This window comes from Adelges cooleyi, unplaced genomic scaffold (genome assembly GCF_023614345.1).
Source record: "Adelges cooleyi isolate 19-005CV unplaced genomic scaffold, UGA_ACOO_1.1 ACOO_flye_CR_arks_rails_tigmint_CR_PRNA_308, whole genome shotgun sequence".
NCBI lineage: Eukaryota > Metazoa > Arthropoda > Insecta > Hemiptera > Adelgidae > Adelges > Adelges cooleyi.
In genome coordinates this window covers 294,016-320,653 of record NW_026095979.1, presented here as the reverse complement: position 1 = coordinate 320,653, position 26,638 = coordinate 294,016, and the positions used below count along the sequence as shown (strand labels likewise).

The 26,638-nt window shown below is 29.4% G+C and overlaps 2 protein-coding genes and 1 long non-coding RNA gene across 3 annotated transcripts; all 3 read right to left on the bottom strand.

The window, feature by feature from the left end:
* Positions 1-9,010: 9,010 nt before the first annotated feature.
* On the bottom strand, positions 9,011-13,553 carry LOC126839838 (uncharacterized). Its single transcript, XM_050575261.1, has 9 exons — positions 13,463-13,553; positions 13,339-13,374; positions 12,447-12,500; positions 11,999-12,025; positions 11,687-11,776; positions 11,339-11,368; positions 10,647-10,694; positions 10,471-10,560; positions 9,011-9,312 (listed from the first exon to the last, which is right to left on the bottom strand). Exons 1-9 carry the CDS (start codon positions 13,476-13,478, stop codon positions 9,011-9,013), a joined length of 693 nt encoding a protein of 230 aa, XP_050431218.1. The 5' UTR covers positions 13,479-13,553.
* A 326-nt stretch (positions 13,554-13,879) lies between these two features.
* On the bottom strand, positions 13,880-14,840 carry LOC126839839 (uncharacterized). Its single transcript, XR_007685976.1, has 4 exons — positions 14,812-14,840; positions 14,704-14,733; positions 14,577-14,624; positions 13,880-13,969 (listed from the first exon to the last, which is right to left on the bottom strand). It is a non-coding gene; the product is annotated as an uncharacterized LOC126839839 (long non-coding RNA).
* A 3,131-nt stretch (positions 14,841-17,971) lies between these two features.
* Positions 17,972-25,447, bottom strand: LOC126839806 (uncharacterized). Its single transcript, XM_050575221.1, has 9 exons — positions 25,432-25,447; positions 25,289-25,336; positions 23,846-23,899; positions 23,397-23,423; positions 23,095-23,184; positions 22,743-22,772; positions 22,232-22,279; positions 19,555-19,644; positions 17,972-18,273 (listed from the first exon to the last, which is right to left on the bottom strand). Exons 1-9 carry the CDS (start codon positions 25,445-25,447, stop codon positions 17,972-17,974), a joined length of 705 nt encoding a protein of 234 aa, XP_050431178.1.
* Positions 25,448-26,638: the final 1,191 nt, after the last annotated feature.

Below are 26,638 nucleotides of genomic sequence, written 5' to 3'. Positions count from 1 at the left end.
TATGGCACCTACATTTAAAATAATATAAACTTGTAATGGAAACCAATGTTGTACATATAATTCTGTGCAATGCATTATTAATTTGAAATTTAAAATTTATAAAAGTGATAGTTGATTACCTTGTAGATAATCAAAGTTGTAAGTAAGTGCAAGTTCTAAAATTAAAGCAAAAACATTGTATACTTAATGATTTTTATACGAATGTGTGGAAATATTTCCATAAAATTCTATTAAACATATTACCCGGTACAGTGAACATTTCAATCAAACACCCTGAAATTAGCAATACAAAAATGGTATTGAATTTAATTTTCTATTCTATTATAAACTAAAATAAAGAAAAGTTAAAAAAAAAAATATGTGTATAGGTAATTCAGAACAAAAAGCCTTCTACTGTCGTGAACGTACTTTTACGTACTAATCAATTAAAGAAGTACGAAACAGGTTACCATTATTATAATGATGGTTGGGACGTGTTGGAGTTTGAAAAACTGCGTTGCGTTTTTGAAAAACACAACGGCAGTAATAGGGTTAAAAATTCCTTTTTAATTTTATTCGTATACAATTATTATACTAGCAAGATTTATTTTTATTAAAATGTAATTATTATTACTCGTTGGATTGCAATTTGTACGTAAAACGCCTTCAATTACACGCTCCAATCCATCTAAAACAAACCAATAAAAGTTTAAAATAAGAAAAGTTCCGAATAAATTCAAAATGTGTATAAAAAGCAGAAAAATAAAATTACACCATACATTAGGCAACTCTTCCAGTTCCCTAATTAGTCCATTCCTGGGGTAAAGTATGCTCATTGTAGATTACAGTGACTTTTAGGACGGCCCGTGCCTAAGAGTGATGGAGCACAGACCCAATCTAAAATATAAAACTACCACTTTAAGAAGATACCACCCGCCCATTTATTAGGAAGTTAGGTGGGGACATTTTTTTACAGTCTTAACTTAAAGACACAGATAATGTTCTCAACTAATATAGGTATTATTCTTGTAAGACAATACTTTTCGGGAGTGCTGTATTATAAAAGCCAACTCTTATTTTAAAACCGTAAAGATGCGTTTCCGGACTCCTAGTAAATACGAGTACAAACATTTGTAACTTTATTTTTAAAACTTAAAAACGTTTACAGTGTTTGGCACACTGTTACTATATTATATTATTATTGATGTACAAATAATTTGATAAGTAGGCCAACATACCAAAACAATTACATATTAGTATATTGATAATTATTATCTTACTTCCTTTATAATCGTCGTTAATGCCAGAAGCTTTTTGAATTTGAAAGTCTGTAGTAAATGTTTTTAAAAAATAGTTTTATACAAATATAGTAAAATTTTAAAATGTACTATGTTGGTCTGTATGATTATAAAATATTACTTACTCAGAAGTTCAACCATATTTATATAATCTGCTGTAAAGAAAAGTAAAATATTATTTTTTTTTAATTTTGTCTTATGAAATTATTAAATATGAAATATTATTTCATATTAAATATAAAAATAAAATACTTACTTATACTTATAATAGCCATAACATTTACGCAGATAAATGAAAATAAAATACTTACTTATACTTATATTAGCCAAAACATTTACGCACATAAATGATAATAAAATACAGGAAATTTTCATTTTTGTCTAAAACATTAATAAACATATATGCATTTTTTTAATGTTCAGGCGCTTCTGGAAAATATATTATATGTTTTAAATTTTAATCTTAATTTGTTCGAAAAAAATCGTATTTCAAAAATGTCTAACCAGCAAGAAGGTATAGTGTTCTGGTAATACCTTTTATTTTCAGAATTTACCATTGGTTTTTGTATTTTTCAATAAACTTAAAATACAAGATAAAAAAAGGCTTGTGATGTATTTTAAAGTTAAAAAATCAAAAAATAAAATTTTCATAATAATTGACCATTTTTAATTTGAGTACATTATATTTTGGCAATACAATAAACTAAAAACATTTTTTGCAGCTTATCGTTGCCAAATTTTTTGCAAACCTTTTTTTTGTATCGATGGCGAGCTAGTGTCTCAATGGTGTCTGTTTTTTTTTTTGTATCAGCAAATACGACTACATGTTTTAGGACCACCCGATTAACCTTAGATATCCGAAATTTTGAGTGACTTTGTTAGGTTAAAAGTCGAAAAAATAGACGTTTTCACACCCACAAACGTTAACTTTCTATAACTTAGCGAAAAAGTGTCGAACTGAAACAAAATTGTATTACAATGTTGATCAGGCATGCCCTGATACACAAATACCCTCAAATCCGAATTTGAATAACCTGCACTCCCTCGCATGATTTGTTTTTTTAAAATGACATTTGGTTTTAAAATCTATTTACAAAAAATGTTGTACAAAGAAACTTGGACTTATATGTTTAAAATATAGATTACAAAATATAAAATTGATGTAAATGGATAAGCCAGACAAAAAGAAGGTGTTTTTGAAAAGGAAAGAATAACCAATATGTTTTTTGAACTAAAATAAAATGTAGATTTTTATTATTAAATTTATACTCTTAAATACGGATTACACTTTGAAAATAAAACTTAACTTTTAAGAGTTTCTGTAATTGTAAGAGCTTCTGCCATAATGTACTACTGAATTCCGACTGACCAACTAGGCGATTTGCTCGTGTCAACCGACAGACCCAGGACACCCGACACCAAAGGTTTCGACATAACCACGATGAGACTTGCAATCGCATATTAACATTAATAACAATATAATGCTACATAGAGCATTCCAAACTATTATGAATATGCTACACTACATCCCTCCCCACATAAGATTGGACAGTCCCTGTCCAATAAAGAATTATAATTTGCTTAACTTACGGGGGTACGGGTTGCAATACCGCCATTCCGTGCTTATTATCTTTTATCTAATTATATTACTTACTATAATTAAACCTAAGGGGTACATAATTAAATATATTTTTAGGTATCTTAATTTCTAACTAAATTGACGGCTCTGCAACTACGTCTCGGGGTTGGTACACAACAGGTTTACGCTTTTTGTACTTGGCAAAACAGTATAAAGTAAAACATAGAGTGAGTAAGATAATAGAGAGAATTACAATTGTTAAGGTGAGAATATAATGGTGTGAGAAGGTATGCGAATGATTTGATTTGCATACAAATTACATGTTTGGTAAGTATTACCTGTCCTGTACCATCTAATCTTATAATACGGGGTTCACCGTTGTTACATTTTATGGTTACGCTTTCATTTATGGCCAAAAGTAACCAAGTGTTAGTTTTGGACAAACGATTCAACATAGCGGATTTTATGGTTATATAGTGGATATTACAAAGAGTTGGTATAATTGGTCGTGTGTTACAATTCTAGATGTACAATTGATACAATAATTTGTTTTAAAAAATCAAGTTCTTACTTTAGCATACTTGAATGTTTAACATCACCAATCTCATAAAGAAAGTAATAGTATGATTAATTACTTATTTATTGAGCTGAAATTTTGGTTAATTTTTATATTGTTATTAATATTTGGGTATTGAACAAGTTACTTTACAGTAACTTTTGGTTAAAATAATAAGTCAGTATGTACCTTTTAATGTGCTTAACGTGTAACAAGCTCTGTAACTAGTGATGTATAATATAAAAATAGTAAAATCTATCCTTAAGTTGATTAAACAAAGAAAAGATAGAAAAAACTTATCGTATTCCCTTGATCAATTAAAAAAAAATGTCTTTATTTATAATATTCAGTTGCTATTTTTCTGTTTAAATTAGTTTATATCGGTTTTGAATTAGTTTTCTTGATTGCTTTGATATTACCCGGATTTTGCATTATTATTATGCATAATGGACATTTTGTCATATGCTGTATGCATGTCATTGACATCGGTGTTGACTAATTAAAGAGTTAAAAGCGACCAGATTTTAATTTTTTAAAACATTAAATATTGTATAATTTAAAAAGATTTAATATTTTTTGTTCTATGAAGTATTAATTTGTTAGCATGTTATATAAAACAACTAAAAACAAGTACTTGATAGTTATGTATTTTTTATTTATTTTTCTTTTTTTTTTTTCCACTGAGGTAGGCATTTAGAATAAATTTGTGTATTTGCTATTATGAAAAACAAGATACTAAATTGGTATAGAACACTTTTTGGATCAGTTACATAATGATGATAGCGTTATTAGGTGGGTAAAAATGTATGATAATGACCAAATATTCATTTAGTTCATAGTATCAAGTATCATTAGTATCAAGTATTCATGTAGTTGAGTGTTGACTTATTGTCTAAGTCTGTTTTTTTTTGCTATTTATTTTTTAATGTCTCACTACGAACAATATTTAATAAGCGTAAATGACAAATCTTCAGACCCAATGTCTGAAACCGACTATTATTAAAAAATGTTATCTATTCTGTGTTCAAAGTCTATAAACTCCCTGAAAAAACAAAAAACGCGGAGGAAAATTTTTAAATTTTCACCAATTTCAAATGATTATATCTTTTTAATGTATGGATAAAAATATAATTTTTGTTTACTAATTCTTTTTTAAAAACTATTTTAAATAAAATGGCTATCTTGAAAATAAAACAAAAACGTAACCAAAAAAAAAAAAATTATTCAAAAAATAAAACAGCCAAGTGCAATAAAAACCGTGGTGCTTATTGCGTAAATGAGTATAAATTATTTTTTAAAAAAAACTTAAAAATATTCACTTGAACAAAAGTCATTTCATTTGTCAAATCTTCGTGGGCCACCTTGTATATATATATCAACTACTATATAATACCACTATACAACGGTATACAACGATTAAGAGACGTGTTGATGAAAACTTAAATATTTTAATGTGTATAATAATAATTGATAAATATCTTATTCAAGTTAGTACTAAAAATTAAGCTTTCTATTCCGCTAAAAGAAAAACATTTTTTGTCGAAATGGGAAACTCTCTGTCAATTGAAATCAAGACGCTGCTTGTTGATTGAACTGCCGTTTAAATTAAAGATGATTTGGTGTGTAAAGTAAAGATGCTCTGATATTTGGAATATTACTAATAAACGAGACGGCGGTGGCTCAGAAGTAGGTTACTACGGCGGAGCCAAACTGGGTTACGGCGGCACTTCCTAAACGTACCGGTTTGATATTCAGCGGCGCAAAACGAAACGTACCGGTTTGATATTCGGCGGCGCAAAACTATGGAAGGGCGTTCCGTCAGCGGGGGCCGCGGTAGCGCTGAACGATCAAATTACGGAGGGGACGATCGAACAGCGGCGGTGACAATTACACGTCGACACAAAACTAAACGGCGGATGCCCACTTTTCGCACTATTATATTATGTAAAAAGAAATTGGTTATCTGAATGGCAAACAGACACCCCTTTTTTAAGGCCGGAATCCGTAAGTTCGCCCACTGTTATAATGTAACTAATGGGTTACCGCTGCCACTAGATGATGTAAATGGATAGGCCGGACAAAAAAAGATGTTTTTGAAAAAGAAAGAATAACCAATATGTTTTATGAACTAAAATATACTGTAGATTTTTATTAGAGGTTCTGCTATAAGTACTACTGAATTCCGACTGACTAACTAGGCGATTTGCTTGTGTCAACCGATGGGCCTAGAACACCCGACACCAAAGGTTTCGTCATAACCACGATGACACTTACAATCGCATTTAATACCAATATAACGCTACATAGAGCATTCCAAACTATTATGAAATATGCTATACTACAATATTGTACATTATTCTAAGATAAGTGCGTTTAAAATTCATCCATCTCTATATAATGCGTACTTTAGTAATAGTATTACTTACTTATGGCCTTGATGTATAATGAATTGGGACTAGTGGATTAAATGTTGTAGAAGCTCTAAATGCGGGAAAACGTTGAAAATTAGAAAAATATATTAAAAGTGGGAAGTTTTAAAATTTTGGTAGTATTACTTACTATAACAATTGCAATGATAGTTAAACCGGCCGTTTTAGAGGTTTTTTACAACTTGTCGAACATTATCTGTTTTTGTCGAATGAAAAAATCCAATGTAAATATGTGTCAATCACTTTATTTTCAATACATATTTCTAATAAACGTATTTTTTTGATTTTATAGGCTTCTCGGATAAAAAACCATACTACTTATATGTGATATATATATATTGTTCATATATGTAATATATTATTTGTACAGGGTGATTCTATTTGGGTAAGACACTCATTTTCTCGGAATATATCAATATTCTGAACAATATTGCGTTCGACAGCGACGACAGTAGGGACGGGGGGAATCAAATACAAAATTCCCACAGGCCTGTTACTAGGTCAATCGCCGCCGGAAATCCCAACTCGTTATTTCAGTTAGTCGATAGTTCAGTGCGCGAATTACGCAGATCAATTGGGCCGACGCAAAACACCGGCGAAGGCATAAGTACTCGTGTGGCCGACGCGAAATCAGAAAAAGAACGCGTCACACGTAGCGCAGCGCGAGCGCCCAAGGAGGACACCGGTACGACCGTCGCCGCTGCCACCGTTGGATCCCCCGCTACTGTAACTGTCACCACCGCCACCTTATCCGCGGCAACGAACGTACCGGATAGTATTCACACGGCAAATACTACGGGCGCCGACAATAACACCGCTCGCACCGTGCCCGTAGTAAACACAAATAATATGGCATCTACACTCACAATCGCCTAGGCGTTACGTCTTATACAAATTTTTGACGGCACAATACGGTCCGATAAATACCCTTTTATTAATGCCTGCAAAATCGCACTAATTAGTGTAGCAGACGAAGCAAAACCCATTCTATAAAAAGCAATAGAAACAAAATTGCGCGGAAACGCTTTCGCTGTAACGCGGTACAGGGAAATAGAAATAATTGGGACTCATTAAAAAATTATTGGTGGATGAATATTGCGCGCAACGCACAGCAACACATCTACAGAAAATGAAGCCATAAGTACTTGCTCAACGAGAGTACAAACGCTATTTCATGAACTGTGCAACGCGAGCGCAATGAGAAAGTCGGTCGCCGAAGCCAAAATTTTATGCGACCATATCAAAAGCCAGACGTTAGCCACTTTTATCGAGGGGCTACGGCAGCCGATAAAAACAATTATAAAAGCTCAAAGACCGACTCCATTGGAAGCGGCAATAAAAGAAAGTTTAGAGGAATAACGCATAATATATCAATCAGATAGAGAAACACAGCGATTCTTCAAAAATCCAAAACCTAACGGCAGTGGAAACTCAAAATACTGCAGTCATTGTTGAACAAATACACACAGTACCAAGGGCTGTCGGTCAAAAAAATACAATACCACAAAAAGGGCAACTGCGTGTCCTACCTCGTAATCTACCGTTAAGAGTGAAGCAACGGACATGGGAGGGAGTGACCGAAAAAACAAGCTATACTGCCGCTATTGTAAAAAACCTGGACATGACATTAGTGATTGTAGAAATAAGAAAAAGCGAGATGGGCAGAGCGCAACTTATTCGGGAAACGAGGAGCGACCGACCGTTAAGAGCGAAAGGACGGTGCGCGACTTAAAGCTCACGGCAACCACAAGCCAATCCGATCAATAAGAGTGAAATTAGTTAACAATTATGTCTATTTCAGCATTCCTCAGTGTCACAAAAACAACGCCAATCTATTAATAGACACCGGAGCTGAACTCAACTTAATTATTTATCAGACAACGTAACAGCAAATGTCAACGACACGTTTGTGCTACAAGGTTTAAACAACAACCTGGTAAAAACGCTAGGCTCCGTTCAGCTTGAAGTACACATAGATAATTCTGTTCAGAAAGTAATATTTCAAGTCGTACCTACAACCTTCCCATTACCACAAGATGGGATTATAGGGCGACCTTTTCTTAAGGAAACTAATGCCGTAATAAATCTCGCCGAGGGTATACTCACATCGAACGCAATGAACAGCGAATTCATAGTCAAAGCGAAGTGGTCATACCGGTGTGTACCACGAACATAATTGGAAACAACCAAGATGTGTTGATACATGCCCAACAGCTCTCCGAAGACGTTTACTGCGGAAACGTATTGAACTCAGTACAAAATGGACGCACTCACGCACCTTAGTATGTGTAGCAAACTCGGATGAAGAACCGGTCAAGTTAAAGAAAGTACATCTGGAGAACTTATCATATGAAGTCATCCATGAAACGAGTGCAAAAAATATTCACACAACACGACATTCAGTCAGTCAACGTAACCGTATAGAATTGTTAAAACAGTCACTGCGCATAGACCACATAAACAGCGAGGAACGCGAATCTGTAGAAACTATTTTTTATGAATACGCAGATATCTATCCCTCTCTGGGGCCAACTTGTTTGTTAGCGTTAGGTCGGCAGCCAGCTATAAACCCAAAAATGTCAAATCTAAACCGTCTAAGCACCGATCGGTGGGAATAACGGACGTTAAACGTATGAGAGAGAGTGTTATACATCAAACGGTTCCCCGGTATAATATGTAAATGTTTTGTTAGAGTATGTATAGAATGGATGAAAACTTTTATCATAACAAAACAGCAGTTAACTACGAAATTTTTTTTGTAAAAATTACCATATTCAGTTAATAGCAAACACCAAAAAAACTGAATAATTTAGTAACATCCAAAGTATTGCCTCAAATACATATTATATAATGATTAAGATAATTGAAAATTTTTAATTTGTTTTAATTATAAATTATCTCTCTTCGGGCAATAAATAGTCTGGCGAGAGCCTACCGTCTTCCTTCTCGTAGGTTACCAATACAGACTTCAAAAATTACTCCCAGTAAAAAAAAATCATAGGTACGCAACAATAAAAATAATAACTCTAAAGCAACAAAATATGAGTTTATAATTGTGAGCAAACACAGTTTATTTTCGAAAAACCATAACATTAAATGACAATTTGGATGTTAGTACAACATATAAAAATGGGTTATAATATTTTAGAAACATACATTTATTACTAGTCTAAAGTGCTGTGGTTGTTAACGGTTCCTCAAATCGTGGGATACAGGAATCGTCGAGTAGCTGTACATTTAATTGTTTTATTCTAGTATCTATATTATTGACATTTACTTGCCAATATATGCCCTCAAATGATCTGTATTTTACAGCATTCCAGTCCTTATTATATACTTCACAAATATCAATATCCTCTTCATGATCTACAATATCAAACGGTAATGAAGCCGTTTTTAAACTAATCCACATTGCTATCAAAGTACAAATTCTATGAACTGAATACTTCTTGTCATATGAAATCTGCTCAGCTAAAAATTAAGGAAATAGTTGTTAAAAATTGCCAAATTCATCATACATTTTTTGGATAAATTTTTTATTATAATATTTAAGGATTTTTTTATTTTATTAGCATGACTCTTGTATTTCATCATTTCTTTTGTATCTTTACCAAACAAAAAAATGTTCTTATGAAAAACAAACTCGGCTCGTTAGAAAAATGTAGGATTTTTTTCGAATCACAGAAAGTCATTAAAATTGAGTTTTTAAACTAAAAAGTAGTTTTTATTTGTGTTGCCCAAAATTTAAGAATTATTCTAATATTTATTTACAAAGCTGAAAATATGTACATTACAAACTAGATCTCCATAAACATGATAGAAAAAAAAAATGAAAATTTATAGAAAAGTTAAAAATGAATTGGTCAATGTCAAACATGATAGTTATAACATAAAGCCGATAAAGCCCCTCCGCTCTAAAAATATTTTTGACATTTACATGTCTTTGCTCTGGTACATAACCGAAAAAATGATAACGAAAAAGAAATGGGGTGAAGTTGGGAATGGGGTTAGGGTTGGGGATGGCAATTAGCTGTGGTGCATAACCGAAAAAATTATAACGAAAAAAGATTAACGTTATAAGCATATCTCGGTGGGAGATAGGCAGTAGGAGAAAAGAGTTGGAAGGTACGGGGTAGGAGATAGGGGTTGGACGATAGGGGGCAGGAGATAAGGGTGGGAATTACGCTGTTATCTGATAAGAGATATGTTTTACGTTCAACGTTCAAATTAGAACTAAATGATAAATTCAAAATAGTTTAAGGGCTCAAATTCTCTATGAATTATTTTAAGCCAGATATTAAAAACTACAATATTAGCCAGAAACTTGATGTTTTTATATACTAGCCACCTTAGATACTAGCTTGTTACTGCTTCTTAATATACTTTATCATTATTTATAATTCCACCACTACTCTAAATTTATCTCAGTACTTCAACAAGACATGTAAATGCTCTTTCGTGGTTGCGGACTCGGCTGAAAAATGTCTATTGAATTATGCATAACATTGAAAAATAACAAAAATTAAAACATCTTCAAAAATAATAACCACACGTTTTCATGCAGTTAGAAAAATGTATGTGTTATCTATAATAATTAATCCGCTGTAGAATTTAGTAAAAAAGAAATACCTAATTTTTGAGTTAGTACATTTATTATAGCTTTTCCAGTAAGAAGTCTTCTCGCCTTTCCAAGTTCGGTCAATTTAATAATTGCTCTACCTGCATAAATATACATAAATATGAATAACTGGGTTAAAAATATAATATTTATTAATATATAGCCGTAAGCTCTATTTAATACTAACGCGTAGCTTTGTAACTTATTTTGTATTTATCATCATGTTTAGTAACGGCTGTAACAAAAATATAAAACAATTATATAGTTAATCAAAACTGGTTGTAATTGTTATCCGCAAGAGTCATTCGAAAAATACCATTATTTTGACCAATTAATTAACGCAAAGTCTAGTATAACATAAAAACGATGGCTTTGAAGGCCATGTTAGCTACCGCAGTTAAGTGATCTTCAAACTTTAAAATAAAACAAAGAAAGTAATCGTACAGGAAAATTGCAGTTTGTTGGAAAATGTCACAATATGAAATTTTTAACATAAAATGACAGACCAAGAAGGTAAGTCCAGTCAAGAAAAACATTAAGTTTAGTATGTAAAAGACAATAATCCACAGATAAGGTAATACTAAAAAAAATTATTAATGTAAAAAGATCAAAAACCGCTTCGAGAGCTTAATTGTATTGTTAAAAATTGATTCACGCTGTTTAAAATTGTAATGTAAATATAATACTCGTAATATATTATTAAGTCTCCCAAAAAAAAATTGTATTTTATTGTAATTACTGTGTGAACAAATAAATATTTATAAAACTAAATGTATCGTTTAAATGACCTAAAAGTTATATTCAATACTAACGAAAAACGTAATAATTATTTTAAAAGGCAATCGGATGAATAACAGAAAGAGATTACTTTGTAATTACATTGGTTTTTATCATCAAGTGAAGGAATATCTGTAACAATAATATAAAAATGGTTTATAGTTAATCAACCTGGTTTATTTTATTTACCCATGACAGTTCCAGCTAATCAATGCCAAATATTTTAGAATTAACATAAAGCCGAAAAACCCCGCCCTGCTCTAGAAAATAATTTAAATATCTTGTAATATTAAAAAATAACAAAAAATTAATGAGTCTCCAAAGAGAAAAGCCATAATTTATCATTTAGTTAAAAAAATATTGAATGTGTTATCAATTATGAAACACCCTGTAAGAAATACATGTTATTAGAAAAACAATACCACTCAAACTCTATACTTAAATACTAACCAGATATTTGGTTTCGTAAATTATCTAAAGCTTTTCCAGTAAGATAAGTTCTTGTTTTTCCAAGTGTGGTTATTCTTAAAATTTCATTATCTGCATAAATTCATATATTACCGTATGTGAAATACAAAAAATATTAATATATTCGTATTTATGTTTTTATTTTTAAATTGTACGCCCTGATGTTATATATTATGATTCCTTAACTAAATTTTAGTTTATTAAAAATTTAATGTAAATAAAAACAATAAAGAAAATTTTATCGTTTATTTAAATCATACATTTTTTTTAATGAACGATTAAATTTGTATTTACTTTCATTTGGCAAGATTATTGGAATACCTGTTACAAAAATATAAAATAATTACACAGTTTATCAAGACCGGTCGTTATATTTATCCATAACATTAATTTTAAAACGAAAATTTGGTAAATATTTTACCAATTTTTCAGTGAAATATAGATTATTAACATTAAGTTATTCTCTAGCAACGTTTAAATAAATACTTCCTGCACACTGAATTTAATAATAATTCAATCTTTTATGTTTATTTATTTTGTGCTTTGTATTTCACAAGATATTGTAAGCTATTATTCCTTGATGAATCTAGTTATATTCCGTATACTTTGAGATTATTTAAACATTTGTTTTGAAATCCCAAAAAAATCTAATAACCTGATATTTTTTTGCTTCACTCACATTTCATGGTGCTTATTGGTCTTTAAAAATTGTTTTCTAAAAAATTAAAAATTTTATATTTACCTAATGTCTGAAATAATTTCTGTTGCAGAATATGTGTTTGTATTAATATGGAACCTACATTTGAAAATAAAATAAACATTTAAATTGTATGTAATCCCTTCAGCTCTACATTGTCTCCCTTTATTCTTAATATAAGATCTCTTCTGTTCCGCATCTCGTCCTCTGGCAAAATCGTTCAATTCCTTTGGGTTCCAGGGCACTGTGGGTAAATTGGTAATGAGACTGCCGATTCCCTAGCAACTTCCACCGCTTCCTTCATTTTGCCTCAAGAACTAAACACTCCTTTTTCTGACTTCCTTCCAGGTTTAAATTAAACTATATTTCAAGCTTGGCAGGACAAATGGTCCTCCCTACCTCCTAACTTTTCCTCTTGGAATCGCTCAATCTGCCCTATTATCCCTCGCAGGCTTTGGTTTCATGGCCTCAATCTCACACGTAAAGATATTTCTTCCTTTTCTTGTTTAAGATTTGGACACAACCTTCTTCCCGCTTTCTCTTTTCTCGTCACTTTGAACTCCTCTCCTTATTGCACCTTGTATGATTTACCAGCCATTTGTGATTTTTCTCATCTCCTTTTTCATTGTCCCACTCTCTCTTTCCATAGAGATATCTTTTTAACCTTCTATCCTCTTTGGGTATTCTTGTCCCTAACTCCTATAACATTCTTAACTCTCGCTCTGTTCCTATCATCTAATCCATCCTCAAATTTATCCTTGATGCTGGGTTTCATATCTAATTGTAAGTAAAGCTATTTTAACAATGTGTACTTTTTGTATATATATATTTTTTCCATTATTATTTTAGTTTGTATATACCAATGTTGTGCACATAATTTTGTGCGAAGCATTACAAATATGACATTTAAAAGTTTATAAAAGTGGTAATTTATTACCTTGTAAATGATCAAAGTTGCAAGTTACTGCAAGTTCTGAAATTAAATCGAAAACAATGTATACTTAATGATTATCAAACGATTGTGTGGAATAATTTCCATAAAATTTGATTTAAATTATTACCTGGTACAGTGAACATTTCATTAATTGACTCTGAAATTAGCAATACAAAATAGGGATTGAATTAAATTTTCTATTCTATCATAAACTCAACTAAAGAAACGTTAAGAAAAAATAATATGTATATAAGTAATTCAGAACAAAATGCTTAGCTATATTTGAAACCTAATGAAAATACAATAGCTGTATTAAATCGTATTGGGGATTAGAACAAGATAAAACAAAATGTATGTAATTTAAACATTTTCTTTAACCCTTTCACTGTCGTGGACGTACTTTTACGTACTAATCAATTAAAGAAGTACGAAACAGGTTACCATTATAGTAACGGTTGGGACGTGTTACAGTTTGAAAAACACAATGGCAGTATTAGGGTTAAAGATATAGTTTTGATGTTTTTTGTATACAATTAATCCATAACCAAATTGTTTTTTATTAATACATAATTATTGTTACTCGAGTCATAGCAGTTTGTTTGTAAAATGTATTTAATTACAAGCTCCAATCCATCTAGAACAAATAAAAGTTCAGAATAAACTCAAAATGTATATGAAAAGCATAAAAAAATATTACACTATACATAAGGCAACTCCCTCAGTTCCAAAATTTGTTCATTTCTGTGGTAAAGTTTGCTCATAGTAAATTACAGTAAATTTCAATGACGGCCCGTGCCTAAGAGCGATGGAACACAGACCCAATCAATAATATAAAACAACCACTATTACAGGATATCACTCCACCCATTTATTAGGAAGTTAGGTGTTGGCAATTTGTTTTATATTCTTAATTTAAAGACACAGATAATGTTCTCAACTAATATAGATATCATTCTTGTGAGACAATTTTCGGTATTGCTGTATTTTAAAAGCCAACTCATATTTTAAAACCGTAAAAATGAATTTGCGGAATCCTAGTAAATACGAGGATAAACATTTGTTACTTTATTTTAATAACTTAAAAACGTTTACAGTGTTTGGCACACTGTTACTATATTATAACTCGTGCACTTATCTAAAAAATTATTTTAAACCATTTTTTTTTATGTACAAATAATTTGATAAGTACGCCAACATACCAAAACAATTACATATTACTATATTAATTATTATTATCTTACTTCCTATATAATCGTCGTTATATTCAGAAGCTCTCTGAATTTGCAAGTCTGCGGTAAAAGTTTTTAAAAAATAGTTTTATACAAAAATGTACTGAGTTAGTCTGTGTGATTTTAAAATATTACTTACTTGTAAGTTCAACCATATTTATATATTCTGCTGTAAAGAAAAGTTAAATATAATTTTTTTTGAATTTTACCTTCCATGTGTGGGTAAGTATAAAAATTAAATACTTACTTATACTTTTACTTGTCACAACATTTACGCAGATAAATGATAATAAAATACAAGAAATTTTCATTTTTAGCTAGAAAAATTAAAAAAAATAAATGCAATTTTTATAAAGTTTAAGCTCTCCCGGAGTGGCCGAGATAATGAGGTTTTGGTTATACAATGATGTATATATACACAAGATAGCTTATATAGACCGACAAATAGTTTTTGTTATTTATCTAGTTTATATTTCATTTAGTAGGCCTGCCATATTTTTTTTATCCATCCATGCGGATTTTTTAGTAAACATTTTCATGATTTAATTGTAAAAGAATAATGTTTTTGACAAAAAGTCCTTAGAAATTGTATTGTATGTTTTTAATTTTAATCTTAATTTTTTTGAAAAAATGGGTATTTCAAAAATTCAAAAACTAACTAAAAGGTAAGGTGTTGTTATAATACCATTAATTTTTCAAAAATGTTAATATACATAAAATAAGAGATAAAACATAGTTTGAACTTGAGGGGTGTTTTTATTTTATCAAAAATTAAAAGATTTCATCATAATTGCGCATTTCAAATTTAAGTACATTATGTTCGTCTATATTTCGGCAATTCAAGAAAAAAAACATATTTTGCAACCTAACGTTGCTAGTTTATTTGCAAAGGTGTTTTTTTTATGTATCGATGCCGAGCTAGTATGACTATGATGCTTGTTTTTGTATTGTATCAGCAAACACGACAATATGTTTTAGTATGGCCTGATTAACTTTAGATATCCGAAATTTTGAGCGACTTTGTTAGGTTTAAAGTAGAAATAGTAGACTTTTTCGCTCCCACAACCGAGAAAAATCTAAAAAAAAATTGTCCGTTTTTTGAACTTTCAACGTTAACTTTTTAACTTAGCGAAAAAGTGTCGAATTGACACAAAATTTAATTAGAATATTGATCAGGTATACCCTTATACACAAACATCCTTAAATCAAAATTTCAATAATTCTGCTCTACCCCGCTGGATTTAGCTTTTAAAGAATAGTATTTGATTTTAAAATTGATTTTAAAAATAAACATTGTATAAAGAAACATGGACTTGTAAGTATAATATACCAAATATAAAATATAATTTTGTATACTATCTTAGACAAATGTATTTATAATTCACACGTCTCTGTTTGAAAGCATATTTAGTTTTGAAGTCCGATAGTATTACTTACTTATGGACTTAATGAATTGAAGATTTAGATGCGGAAAAAAAATATTCTATTAGAAAAACACACTGAAAGTGTACAGTTTTAACTTTTTTTGAAGTTTAGTTAGTTATACTTACTTAAACAATTGCAACGATAGTTAAACCGACTGTTTCAATGGTTTTCTTACGACTTGTCGAATGGCATCGGTTATGTGGACCAAAACAATGCAATGTAAATATGTTTTACAGTTTTGTTTTTGCGAATACTTTTAACATATGCAACATTGTCATTTTTCGTTATGACTAACATATTTACATAATTCCGAAGCAGAGTTTAAACATTTACGAATCAGTTATAGAATTTTAAAAAACAAAAGCCATTGTAGAGGCGGTTGGACATATTAGACATGGGGAATATTAGGAATGAATCACTTAAGTTCCAATACATATTTTTGATAAACGTGTTTATTTGATTTTATAGGTTTCACGGATAAAAAAACAATACCACAAATATGTGATATATAGATTGTTCATCGCTACCTATTGGAAATGTATGTAATATAATATATATTCAGGGTGATTCTCTTTGGGTAAGACATTCATTTTCTCGGAATATATTAATATTTTTGACAATATTTTTTTCCAAAATTTTTAGGTACCTACACATTGTACGATATTTTTCAATATTTTGAAAAGTTTTATCATTAATCCTTATAAGCCAATAAGGGGGAGTTTTGGATTTTCATGGCAACATATGTTTTTATATTACATACATTTACAGACAGAAAAAAATAAAAATATGTTAGCTATTGAATTTTTTATTTTCGTTTATCTGTTCATTAGCAATGACTTTATAAAGATAATACAATTCCTCTTAATAATTATCATATTTTATCGGGTTTCCAAAACCGGTGCACATAAAATTTATACACTTTATGATCGCATTGGTCATAAAAAAGATTTTGAAATAATGATAGACAAACAGTTCTTATTTACAGATTACTTACCTATTCTAACATACCGAGAGGTAGGTTAAAAAACCAACATAACCAGCTACCGAATGGCCATTTAACAAAAAACTAACAATGACCGTGGTACAAACACCAAACAAACCACTGCTATGGTGATAATACATAATACTTGTCATTAACAGAAATTACAACTCTGTGGTCTTAAATCTAGTTATCAGTTTTTTCCCACTATCTATAATCTACATTCAACAAGTAACAACACAGTACAGAACACAGTACAGATTTCTTAATATGTTAGTTGTTGTAATTAAAATTATTATACTTTATAAATTAAATAATAACTCTATAACGGTCGTTTATAATCGCATATATGTGCATCGGTTGTGACGCGTCGCTATTATTTTTTAGTTGTATTAAATTAATTCAATAAAGTGTTGCTCTATGCTCAAATAATTTACACAAAAAAAAAAATTTTTGACTTCATTTATTTAGTATAAACCACTATTAATAAAATAATAGGTTCAACTAAATGAACTGCCCAAACGATAGAGTTGCCTAAAGACTTAAGATATTTGTGAACTGCTTGATAAAGTTAAGTATGGTAATTTTGTTAGTAATTATGGATACCAGAACTTTTAGGTATTATCAACTTAATTTAAGTCGGTAGTTCCGATAGTTGATTCATATAACATTACGTTGATTTCTGGTTTCCCATCTTGAGTGCTGGCAAAATAGACTCGATGTTTCTGTAACGACAAATTTTACAAGAACTTTGGCATTTTATTTTTCTTTTAAATATTTATTTCTTATCATTGAGATTCTAGGAGGTCTATAGGTACACAACAATAATAATAATAATTCTTAAGCAACAAAATATGAGTTTATAATTGTGAGCAAAAATAGTTTATTTTAGAAAAACCATAACAATTTGGATAAATAAATAACATCCAAATAACAATTTGGATGTTAGTACAACATGTAAAATTTATTTATAATATTATAGTAATATACATTTATTACTAGTCTAAAATGTTGTGGTTGTTAACTGTTTCTCAAATCGTGGAATACTGGAATCGTCGAGTACCTGTACATTTAATTCTTCTATTTTAGTATCCATTTTATTGACATTTACTTGCCAATATATGCCCTTAAATGGTCTGTATTTTACAACATTCCAGTCCTTATTATATACTACACAAATATAAATTCCCTCTACACGATGTACACTATCAAACGTTAATGAAGCCGTTTTGGAACTAATCCACATTGCTATCAACGTACAAATTTTATGAACAGAATGCTTCTTGTCATACGAAATCAGTCCAGCTAAAAATTAAGAAAATTGTAGTTATTAATTGCCAAATTCAGCTTACTGGTAACTATTTCACTTTATTGTGCAAGACAATTTTACTAAACGTAAATAAAACAACTTATACAATGCATCACCATCAATCATGATGGTTTCTAGATGGATTTGCTGTCCGGGAAGGGCCGTAAGACAGTCAACTAATACAATTATAATATATAATATGTATATTGGTTAAAACGCTGATTATAAACAAATATTTGAAGAACCTACCACCTCCTCCTCACCGAACTTTTTGAAACTTACGCTGCATTTCTGATAGATACGCATAAAGAATGTTCTAAAAATGTTTGGATTTTTTTTTTATTAAAATGTTATAATATATAGGTATTAGTTTTTTCTTTTTTTTATAATTTTTTTTGGCTACACGCAAAACGTCAAAAATAGGCATTTTTGTATGAAAAAAAATCTCGGCTTTTTAGAAAAAATTCTCATTTTTTTTTCGTGTGTGTCACAGAAAGTCATTTTAATTGAGTTTTTAATCTAAAATGTGTGATTTTTTTCGTGTTGCTCAAAGTTTGGGCAATTTTATAATATGTTTTTAGAAAGCTGAAAATGTTTTCATTTCAACCTGGTTTTCTATAATCATGATTGATAAGAGGAGTTAATTCATAGAAAAGTCGAAAAAACGGGAAAAGTGACTACAGTGATCAAAATAGTTTAAATAGTTATGAGTAAATATTCTATAATTTTCCTTTAAGATACTTTGGACTGGACGATAACCATTTGTGGATAGTTATTTTTAAAGTTATTAACAGAAAAAGAGGAAGGATGAAGTATAGTATTATTATCATCTGCATGCATTTATCTACGGCATTCCAATTCTCACCCTAAATTCGAAACTACATTAAAAATACTTAGTAATTATGCAAAAATGGTTCTAAACCAGTCAAAGTTTTCAACATTTAATTCTTGTTACTAGAGCTTAAGAAAAAAATTATGAAATCTAAATGTTTCAAAATAAACAATAATTGTTTCAACACATAAAAATTGCAAATTTGTAGTTATTTAAAAATAAATTGAGCAATAACAAATATTATAGTAATAACAAAAATACAAAAACGCCCTTCCGCTCTAAAATTGCGTTTAAATATTATGTAATATTAAAAAATACCAAAAATTAAAATATCTCCAAAAAGAAAACCACAAATTTTCTAGTAGTTAAGAAAAATTGGTTGTGTTATCCATATTAAATCACGTTTAAGAAATAGATATTATTAATAATGTCGATTTATATTCACCTAATGTTTGAGTAAGTACATTTCTTATAGCTTTTTTAGTTAGAAGTCTTCTCGCCTTTCCCAGTTTGGTCAATTTAATAATTGCTCTACCTGCATAAATATACATGAATATAAATAACTGGGTTGAAAATATAATATTTAATAATATATTCGCATATTTTAGCTTCGATGCAAAGCGAGAAGGTATTAGTTTTACTCTGATGTGGGTTTTTTTTTTATCTGTATACACTGTAACTTTTTTAATACTCGACCAATTCCTTCGAATAGCAACTCTATAAATCACAAATTTTATCTAGTTGGTACATTGGGGGAGGGGGGATAAAAGTTGAAAAAGTTTACTTCTTCAAAAACGAAATTTGAAAACACAAAAAAAAACCGTCCCAGTTTTTAAGTTAGACTGGCTATAATTTCGACAAAAAGAGTCGGATCGAGATGAAATTTATAAGGAATATTTATTTGGTATGCCCGCACACGTCAGTTGTTTCAAATTTAAATTAAACTCATTTCCCACCCCCCGTGGGAGGTTCAAGTTTTTTTAGTTTTTTAGCCGTAATTTGAGTACATTTAAGTTGAAAATTTGTCAGTAGTTAGAATTCATATATATTCATAACATAATAAACGGAAAACAAATTCGGCGCTACATGATTCTGACACGACAAAACCACTGTCGTTATCTCGTTATTTTACCACCCGCGTTATATTACCGTACCGAAGGTCAACTATGAGTATATAAGGTCCAACAACCTGAAAATCATGAAGAGGACTGTTGTTTTTTGGATTCAGATTAAGTGTTGGTTTTTATGCAGTATACCGCCCAAAAATGTATTTTATATTACACAATTTTTTTAAAGGAACAAAAATGTTTTGCATATTGTTATACTGTTATTCATTTAAAGAGATTCACGCTTGATTGTTTAAACTATCTAAGATAATCTGCTTCGTGCTAATTTTAATTTTTTAGTTTATAATTTTGTAGCTCTAATTTTGTATAAAATATTTCATTATGTTCAAATATATTTTTTAATAGTATTTAAAAGTCATGAATGATAATAAGCTATTTTATGTCTAGATCAAATCTCATGAACAATTAACATCATGATACTGCTCCTATACTATTATTATAAAAACACAATTTTTAAAATCTCCATAAAAGTTGATTGTTAAATAACAGGCAACAGCCGACAGCTAGTGGCTATAAATATTAGTAATATTTAACTAATAAGTAATATATGAAGGTAAAATTTATTGTTTTCTCCATCATGGTACCAGTATACGATTTAATTTTAATTTAAATGTAACTAAATGTAAATAAAAATGAAAATCAAATTTTTTTTAGAAAGTAACAAGAAATTAATATAGAGGGTAGGACAGTAAGACGGGCGATTTTCCAATGTATTTAAATGAGAAAATCCGTTTCACAACCCCACCTATTACATTTTAAGGATCTATGAAAAAGTTTTTTAAGTGACATTTTGTTTTGTACATTGTCAATCTAGTAAAATAAAAGTATAATAGAGCTTTGAAATAATATAATATGTGAAGTATAAATAGTTCGTGTGAGATTGCTCTAATGGAAGTATATAATACATAAATTTTAATTATATTGAGAATTGTATATGTGTTATTTAGTCCACTACGTTTTTTCAGTTAGTGTGGACGGAGCAAAGTTGGGTCAGGGCATAGTAGCGACGGGGAGGTCACAGGTTTACAGGAATTTTTAAATCTGAAAGTGACAAAACCACTTTCGAAAAAATGCTTCTATGCAAATCGGTAGTTAGTATTTTCAAACCAGTACAGTTCAAAACAAGCACAGTATAAACCAGCAAAATTAGAAAGTATTAAATTGAGGTTCTGTATTCACAAATAAGCATCAAAGCATTTTTTTGAAAGTGATTTCATTCAATTTTATCACTTTTATTTATATTAATTTCTGTAGACCTGTGACTTCTCCGTCCCCTCGTTGCTTTGATTCCACTGTACTCTTATGTACTAGTCATCTTGTATAAAATCACTTTCAAATTAACGCTTTGATGCTTATTTGTAAATACAGAACCTCAATTTATTAATTACCTAACTTTGCTGGTTTATACTGTGCTTGGATTAGACTGTACTGGCTTGAAAATACTAACTACCGATTTGCATCGAAGCGTTTTTTCGAAAGTGGTTTTATCACTTTCAGATTTAAAAATTCCTGTAAGCCTGTGACCCCCCGTACCCACTATGCCCCGACCCCACTGTACTGGTTTCTTAATTTTTTTAACTTAATGTCTTAATGAGTACAAAAAGAGGGGGAAGAAACGTAAAAATATATGATAAAAAGAAAATCAGCAGCGTTGGTGAAGTCTAGAAGGGGTGCAAAAATAAAATGGAGTTCATTTTTAGTCCGAAGATCATCCAAGGTTAGGTTAAAAAAAGTGTGGACAGCGATTATTCGTGAAGAGCGTGCTGTATTTTTAGTAAAAAGACGACACACGCTAAAAATGTATTCTAAATTTGCTCAAATGTTATCTGAACCACTGTTTGGTAAGAGTGCTAAAAGTCAACTCCATATCCTGGAACCCTTAAAAGAAGTATCCCCAACTAAAAGTGTACTTAATTGTAATTATTGTGTGAATAAAAGAATATATAAAGCAAATTTTATCTTTCTAACAAGCCGTAAACTCTATTTAATACTAACGAGTAGCTTTGTAAATTATTTTGTATTTATCGTCATGTACAGTAACAGCTGTAACAAAAATATAAAACAATTATATAGTTAATCAACACTGGTTGTAATTGATATCCGCAACAGTCACTCGAAAAATACCATTATTTTGACCAATTAATTAACGCAAAGTCTAGTATGACATAAAAACGATGGCTTTAAGGCCATGTTAGCTACCGCCATTAAGTGATCTTCAAACTTTAGAAAAAAGATCAGAAACCGCTTCGTGAGCTTAATTATATTGTTAAAAATTGATTCACGCTGTTCAAAATTGTAATGTAAATATAATAGTCGTAAAATGTTATTAAGTCTCCCAAAATAAAATTGTATTTTTTTGTAATTACTGTGTGGACAAATAAATATTTATAAAACTAAATGTATCGTTTAAATAAGCTAAAAGTTATATACAATACTAACGAAAAACGTAATAATTATTTCAAAAGGTAATCGGATATACAACAGAAAGAGATTACTTTGTAATTACTTTGGTTTTTATCATCAAGTGAAGGAATATCTGTAACAATAATATAAAAATGGTTTATAGTTAATCATCCTGGTTTATTATATTTACCCTTGACAGTTCCAGCTAATCAATGCCAAATAATTTAGTACTAACATAAAGCCGAACCCCCTCCCCCCCCCCCGCTCTAGAAAATAATTTAAATATCGTGTAATATTGAACAATAACAAAAATTAATGAATCTCCAAAGAGAAAAGCCATAATTTATCATTTAGTTAAAAAAATATTGAATGTGTTATCAATTATGAAACACCCTGTAAGAAATACATGTTATTAGAAAAGCAAAACCACTCAAACTCTATACTTAAATACTCACCAAATATTTGGTTACGTAAGTTATGTAAAGCTTTTCCAGTAAGATAAGTTCTTGTTTTTCCATATGTGGTCACTCTTAAAATGTCATTACCTGCATACAATTATATATTACCATATTAATAATACAAAAATTGTTAATATATTGGTATTCATGTTTTTTTTTTAAATTGTATGCCCTGATGTTATATATTATGATTCCTTAACTAAATTTTCGTTTATTAAAAATTTAATGTCAATAAAGAAAGTTATATCTCTCAACCAAACTATAACTTTTTTTTAATGGACGATTAAATTTGTATTTACTTTTGTTAGGATAGATCATAGGAATACCTGTAACAAAAATATAACATCATTTTACAGTTTATCAAACCAGGTCTTTATATTTATCAATAACATTCGTTTTCAAACGAATAATTGGTATTTATTTTACTAATTATTCAATGCAAAATAGATTATTAACATTAGATTATTCTCTAGCAACGTTTAAATAAATACTTTCTGCACACTGAATTTAATAATAATTCAATCTATTATGTTGATTTATTTTGTGCTTTGTATTTCACAAGATATTGTAAGCTATTATTCCTTGATGAATCTAGTTATATTCCGTATACTTTGAGATTATTTAAACATTTGTTTTGAAATCCCAAAAAAATCTATTAACCTGATATTTTTTTAGCTTCACTCACATTTCATGGTGCTTATTGGTCTTTAAAAATTGTTTTCTAAAAAATTGAAAATTTTATATTTACCTAAAATCTGAAATAATTTCTGTTGCAGAGTATGTGTTTGTGTCATTATGGAATCTAAATTTGAAAATAAAATAAAAATTTAATTTGTATGTATATATTTTTTTTGTAATAGAAACTAATATTGTACATACAATTCTGTGCAATGCATTATTAATTTGAAATTTATAATTTATAAAAGTGATAATTGATTACCTTGTAGATAATCAAAGTTGTAAGTTTTTGCAAGTTCTGAAATTAATGCGAAAACCTTGTATACTTAATAATTATTATACGACTGTGTGGAAATATTTCCATAAAATTCTATTAAGCATATTACCAGGTACAGTGAACATTTCAATCAAATACCCTGAAATTAGCAATACAAAAATGGTATTGAATTTAATTTTCTATTCTATTATAAACTAAACTAAAGAAAAGTTAAAAAAAAAGAACATGTGTATAGGTAATTCAGAACAAAAAGCTTATCTCTATTTGAAACCTAATGAAAATACAATAGTTGTATTAAATCGTATTGGGGATTAGAACAAGATAAAACAAAATGTATGTAATTTAAACATTTTCTCTAACCCTTTCACTTCCGTGGACGTACTTTTACGTACTAATCAATTAAAGAACTAAGAAACAGGATACCATTATTATAGTGATGGTTGGGACGCATTGCTGTTTGAAAAACTGCGTTGCGTTTTTGAAAAACACAACGGCAGTATAAAGGTTAAAAATTCCTTTTTAATGTTATTCGTATACAATTATTATATTAGCAAGATTTGTTTTTATTAAAATGTAATTATTATTACTCGATGAACTACAATTTGTACGCAAAACGCCTTCAATTACACGCTCCAATCCATCTAAAACAAACAAATAAAAGTTTAAACTAAAGAAAAGTTCTGAATAAATTCAAAATGTGTAGAAAAAGCAAAAAAATAAAATTACACCATACATTAGGCAACTCCCCCCAGTTCCCTAATTAGTCCATTCCTGGGGTAAAGTATGCTCGTTGTAGATTACAGTGACTTTCAGGACGGCCCGTGCCTAAGAGTGATGGAGCACAGACCCAATCTAAAATATAAAACTACCACTTTAAGAAGATACCACCCGCCCATTTATTAGGAAGTTAGGTGGGAGCATTTTTTTTACAGTCTTAACTTAAAGACACAGATAATGTTCTCAACTAATATAGATATCATTCTTGTAAGACAATACTTTTCGGAAATGCTGTATTATAAAAGCCAACTCATATTTTAAAACTGTAAAAATGCATTTGCGGAATCCTAGTAAATACGAGTACAAACATTTGTAACTTTATTTTTAAAACTTAAAAACGTTTACAGTGTTTGGCACACTGTTACTATATTATATTATTATTGATGTACAAATAATTTGATAAATAGGCCAACATACCAAAACAATTACATATTAGTATATTAATTATTATTATCTTACTTCCTTTATAATCGTCGTTAATGCCAGAAGCTTTTTGAATTTGCAAGTCTGTAGTAAATGTTTTTAAAAAATATTTTTATACAAATATAGTAAAATTTTAAAGTGTACAGTGTTAGTCTGTATGTTTATAAAATATTACTTACTCAGAAGTTCAACCATATTTATATATTCTGCTGTAAAGAAAAGTAAAATATTATTTTTTTTTAATTTTGTCTTATGAAAATATTAAATATGAAATATTCTTCATATTAAATATGAAAATAAAATACTTACTTATACTTATATTAGCCAAAACATTTACGCACATCAATGATAATAAAATATAGGAAATTTTCATTTTTATCTAAAACATTATTAAACAAATATGCATTTTTTTTCAGGCGCTTTCGGAAAATACATGATATGTTTTTAATTTTAATCTTAATTTTTTCGAAAAAAAGTCGTATTTCAAAAATATCTAACCAACAAGAAGGTATAGTGTTCTGGTAATACTTTATTTTAAAAATTTAACATTGTTTTTTGTTTTTTTAATAAACTTCAAATACAAGATAAAAAGCGGCTTGAGATGTATTTTAAAGATGCAAAATTTAAAAAAAAATGTTCATTATCATTGCACATTTTTAATTTGAGTACTTTATATTTCGACAATACAATAAACTAAAAACATTTTTTGCAGCCTATAGTTGCTAATTTATTTGCAAAGTTTTTTTTTGTATTGATGCCGAGCTAGTGTTTCTATGATGCCTGTTTTTTTTGTATCAGCAAATACGACTACATGTTTTAGTACCACCCGATTAACCTTAGGTATCCGAAATTTTGAGTGACTTTGTTAGGTTAAAAGTCGAAAAGGTAGACTTCTTCACTCCCACAAACGTTAACTTTCTATAACTTAGCGAAAAAGTGTCGAACTGAAACAAAATTGTATTACAATGTTGATCAGGCATCCTCTGATACACAAATATCCACAAATCCGAATTTGAATAATCCTGCACTCCCTCGCATGATATTTTTTTTAAAAATGATATATGGTTTTAAAATCTATTTACAAAAAATATTATACAAAGATACATGGACTTATATGTTTAAAATATCGATTACAAAATATAATATTGTATATTATTCTAAGATAAATGCGTTTAAAATTCATCCATCTCTATATAATGCGTACTTACGATGTTTGGTAGTATTATTCACGTATGGCCTTGATGTATAATGATTTGGGACTAGTGGATTAAATGTTATAGAATCTCTAGATGGGGGAAAACGTTGAAAATTAGAAAAATATATTAATAGTGTGAAGTTTTAACATTTTTGTAGTTTTGGTAGTACTTTTAATATAAAACTTAACTT

Bases quoted from the DNA above. Each gene is read 5' to 3' on its own strand.
- LOC126839838 (XM_050575261.1), bottom strand. The intron at 11,369-11,686 runs GTTAGTATTTAA...TTATTGTTACAG, and splicing joins TTTACGAAACCAAATATCTG to ATATTCCTTCACTTGATGAT. The intron at 10,695-11,338 runs GTAATTACAAAG...TTTTTGTTACAG, and splicing joins ACTTGATGATAAAAACCAAT to CCGTTACTAAACATGATGAT.
- LOC126839806 (XM_050575221.1), bottom strand. The intron at 23,185-23,396 runs GTAAATACAAAT...AATTGTATGCAG, and splicing joins TATGATCTATCCTAACAAAA to GTAATGACATTTTAAGAGTG. The intron at 22,280-22,742 runs GTAATTACAAAG...TTTTTGTTACAG, and splicing joins ACTTGATGATAAAAACCAAA to CTGTTACTGTACATGACGAT.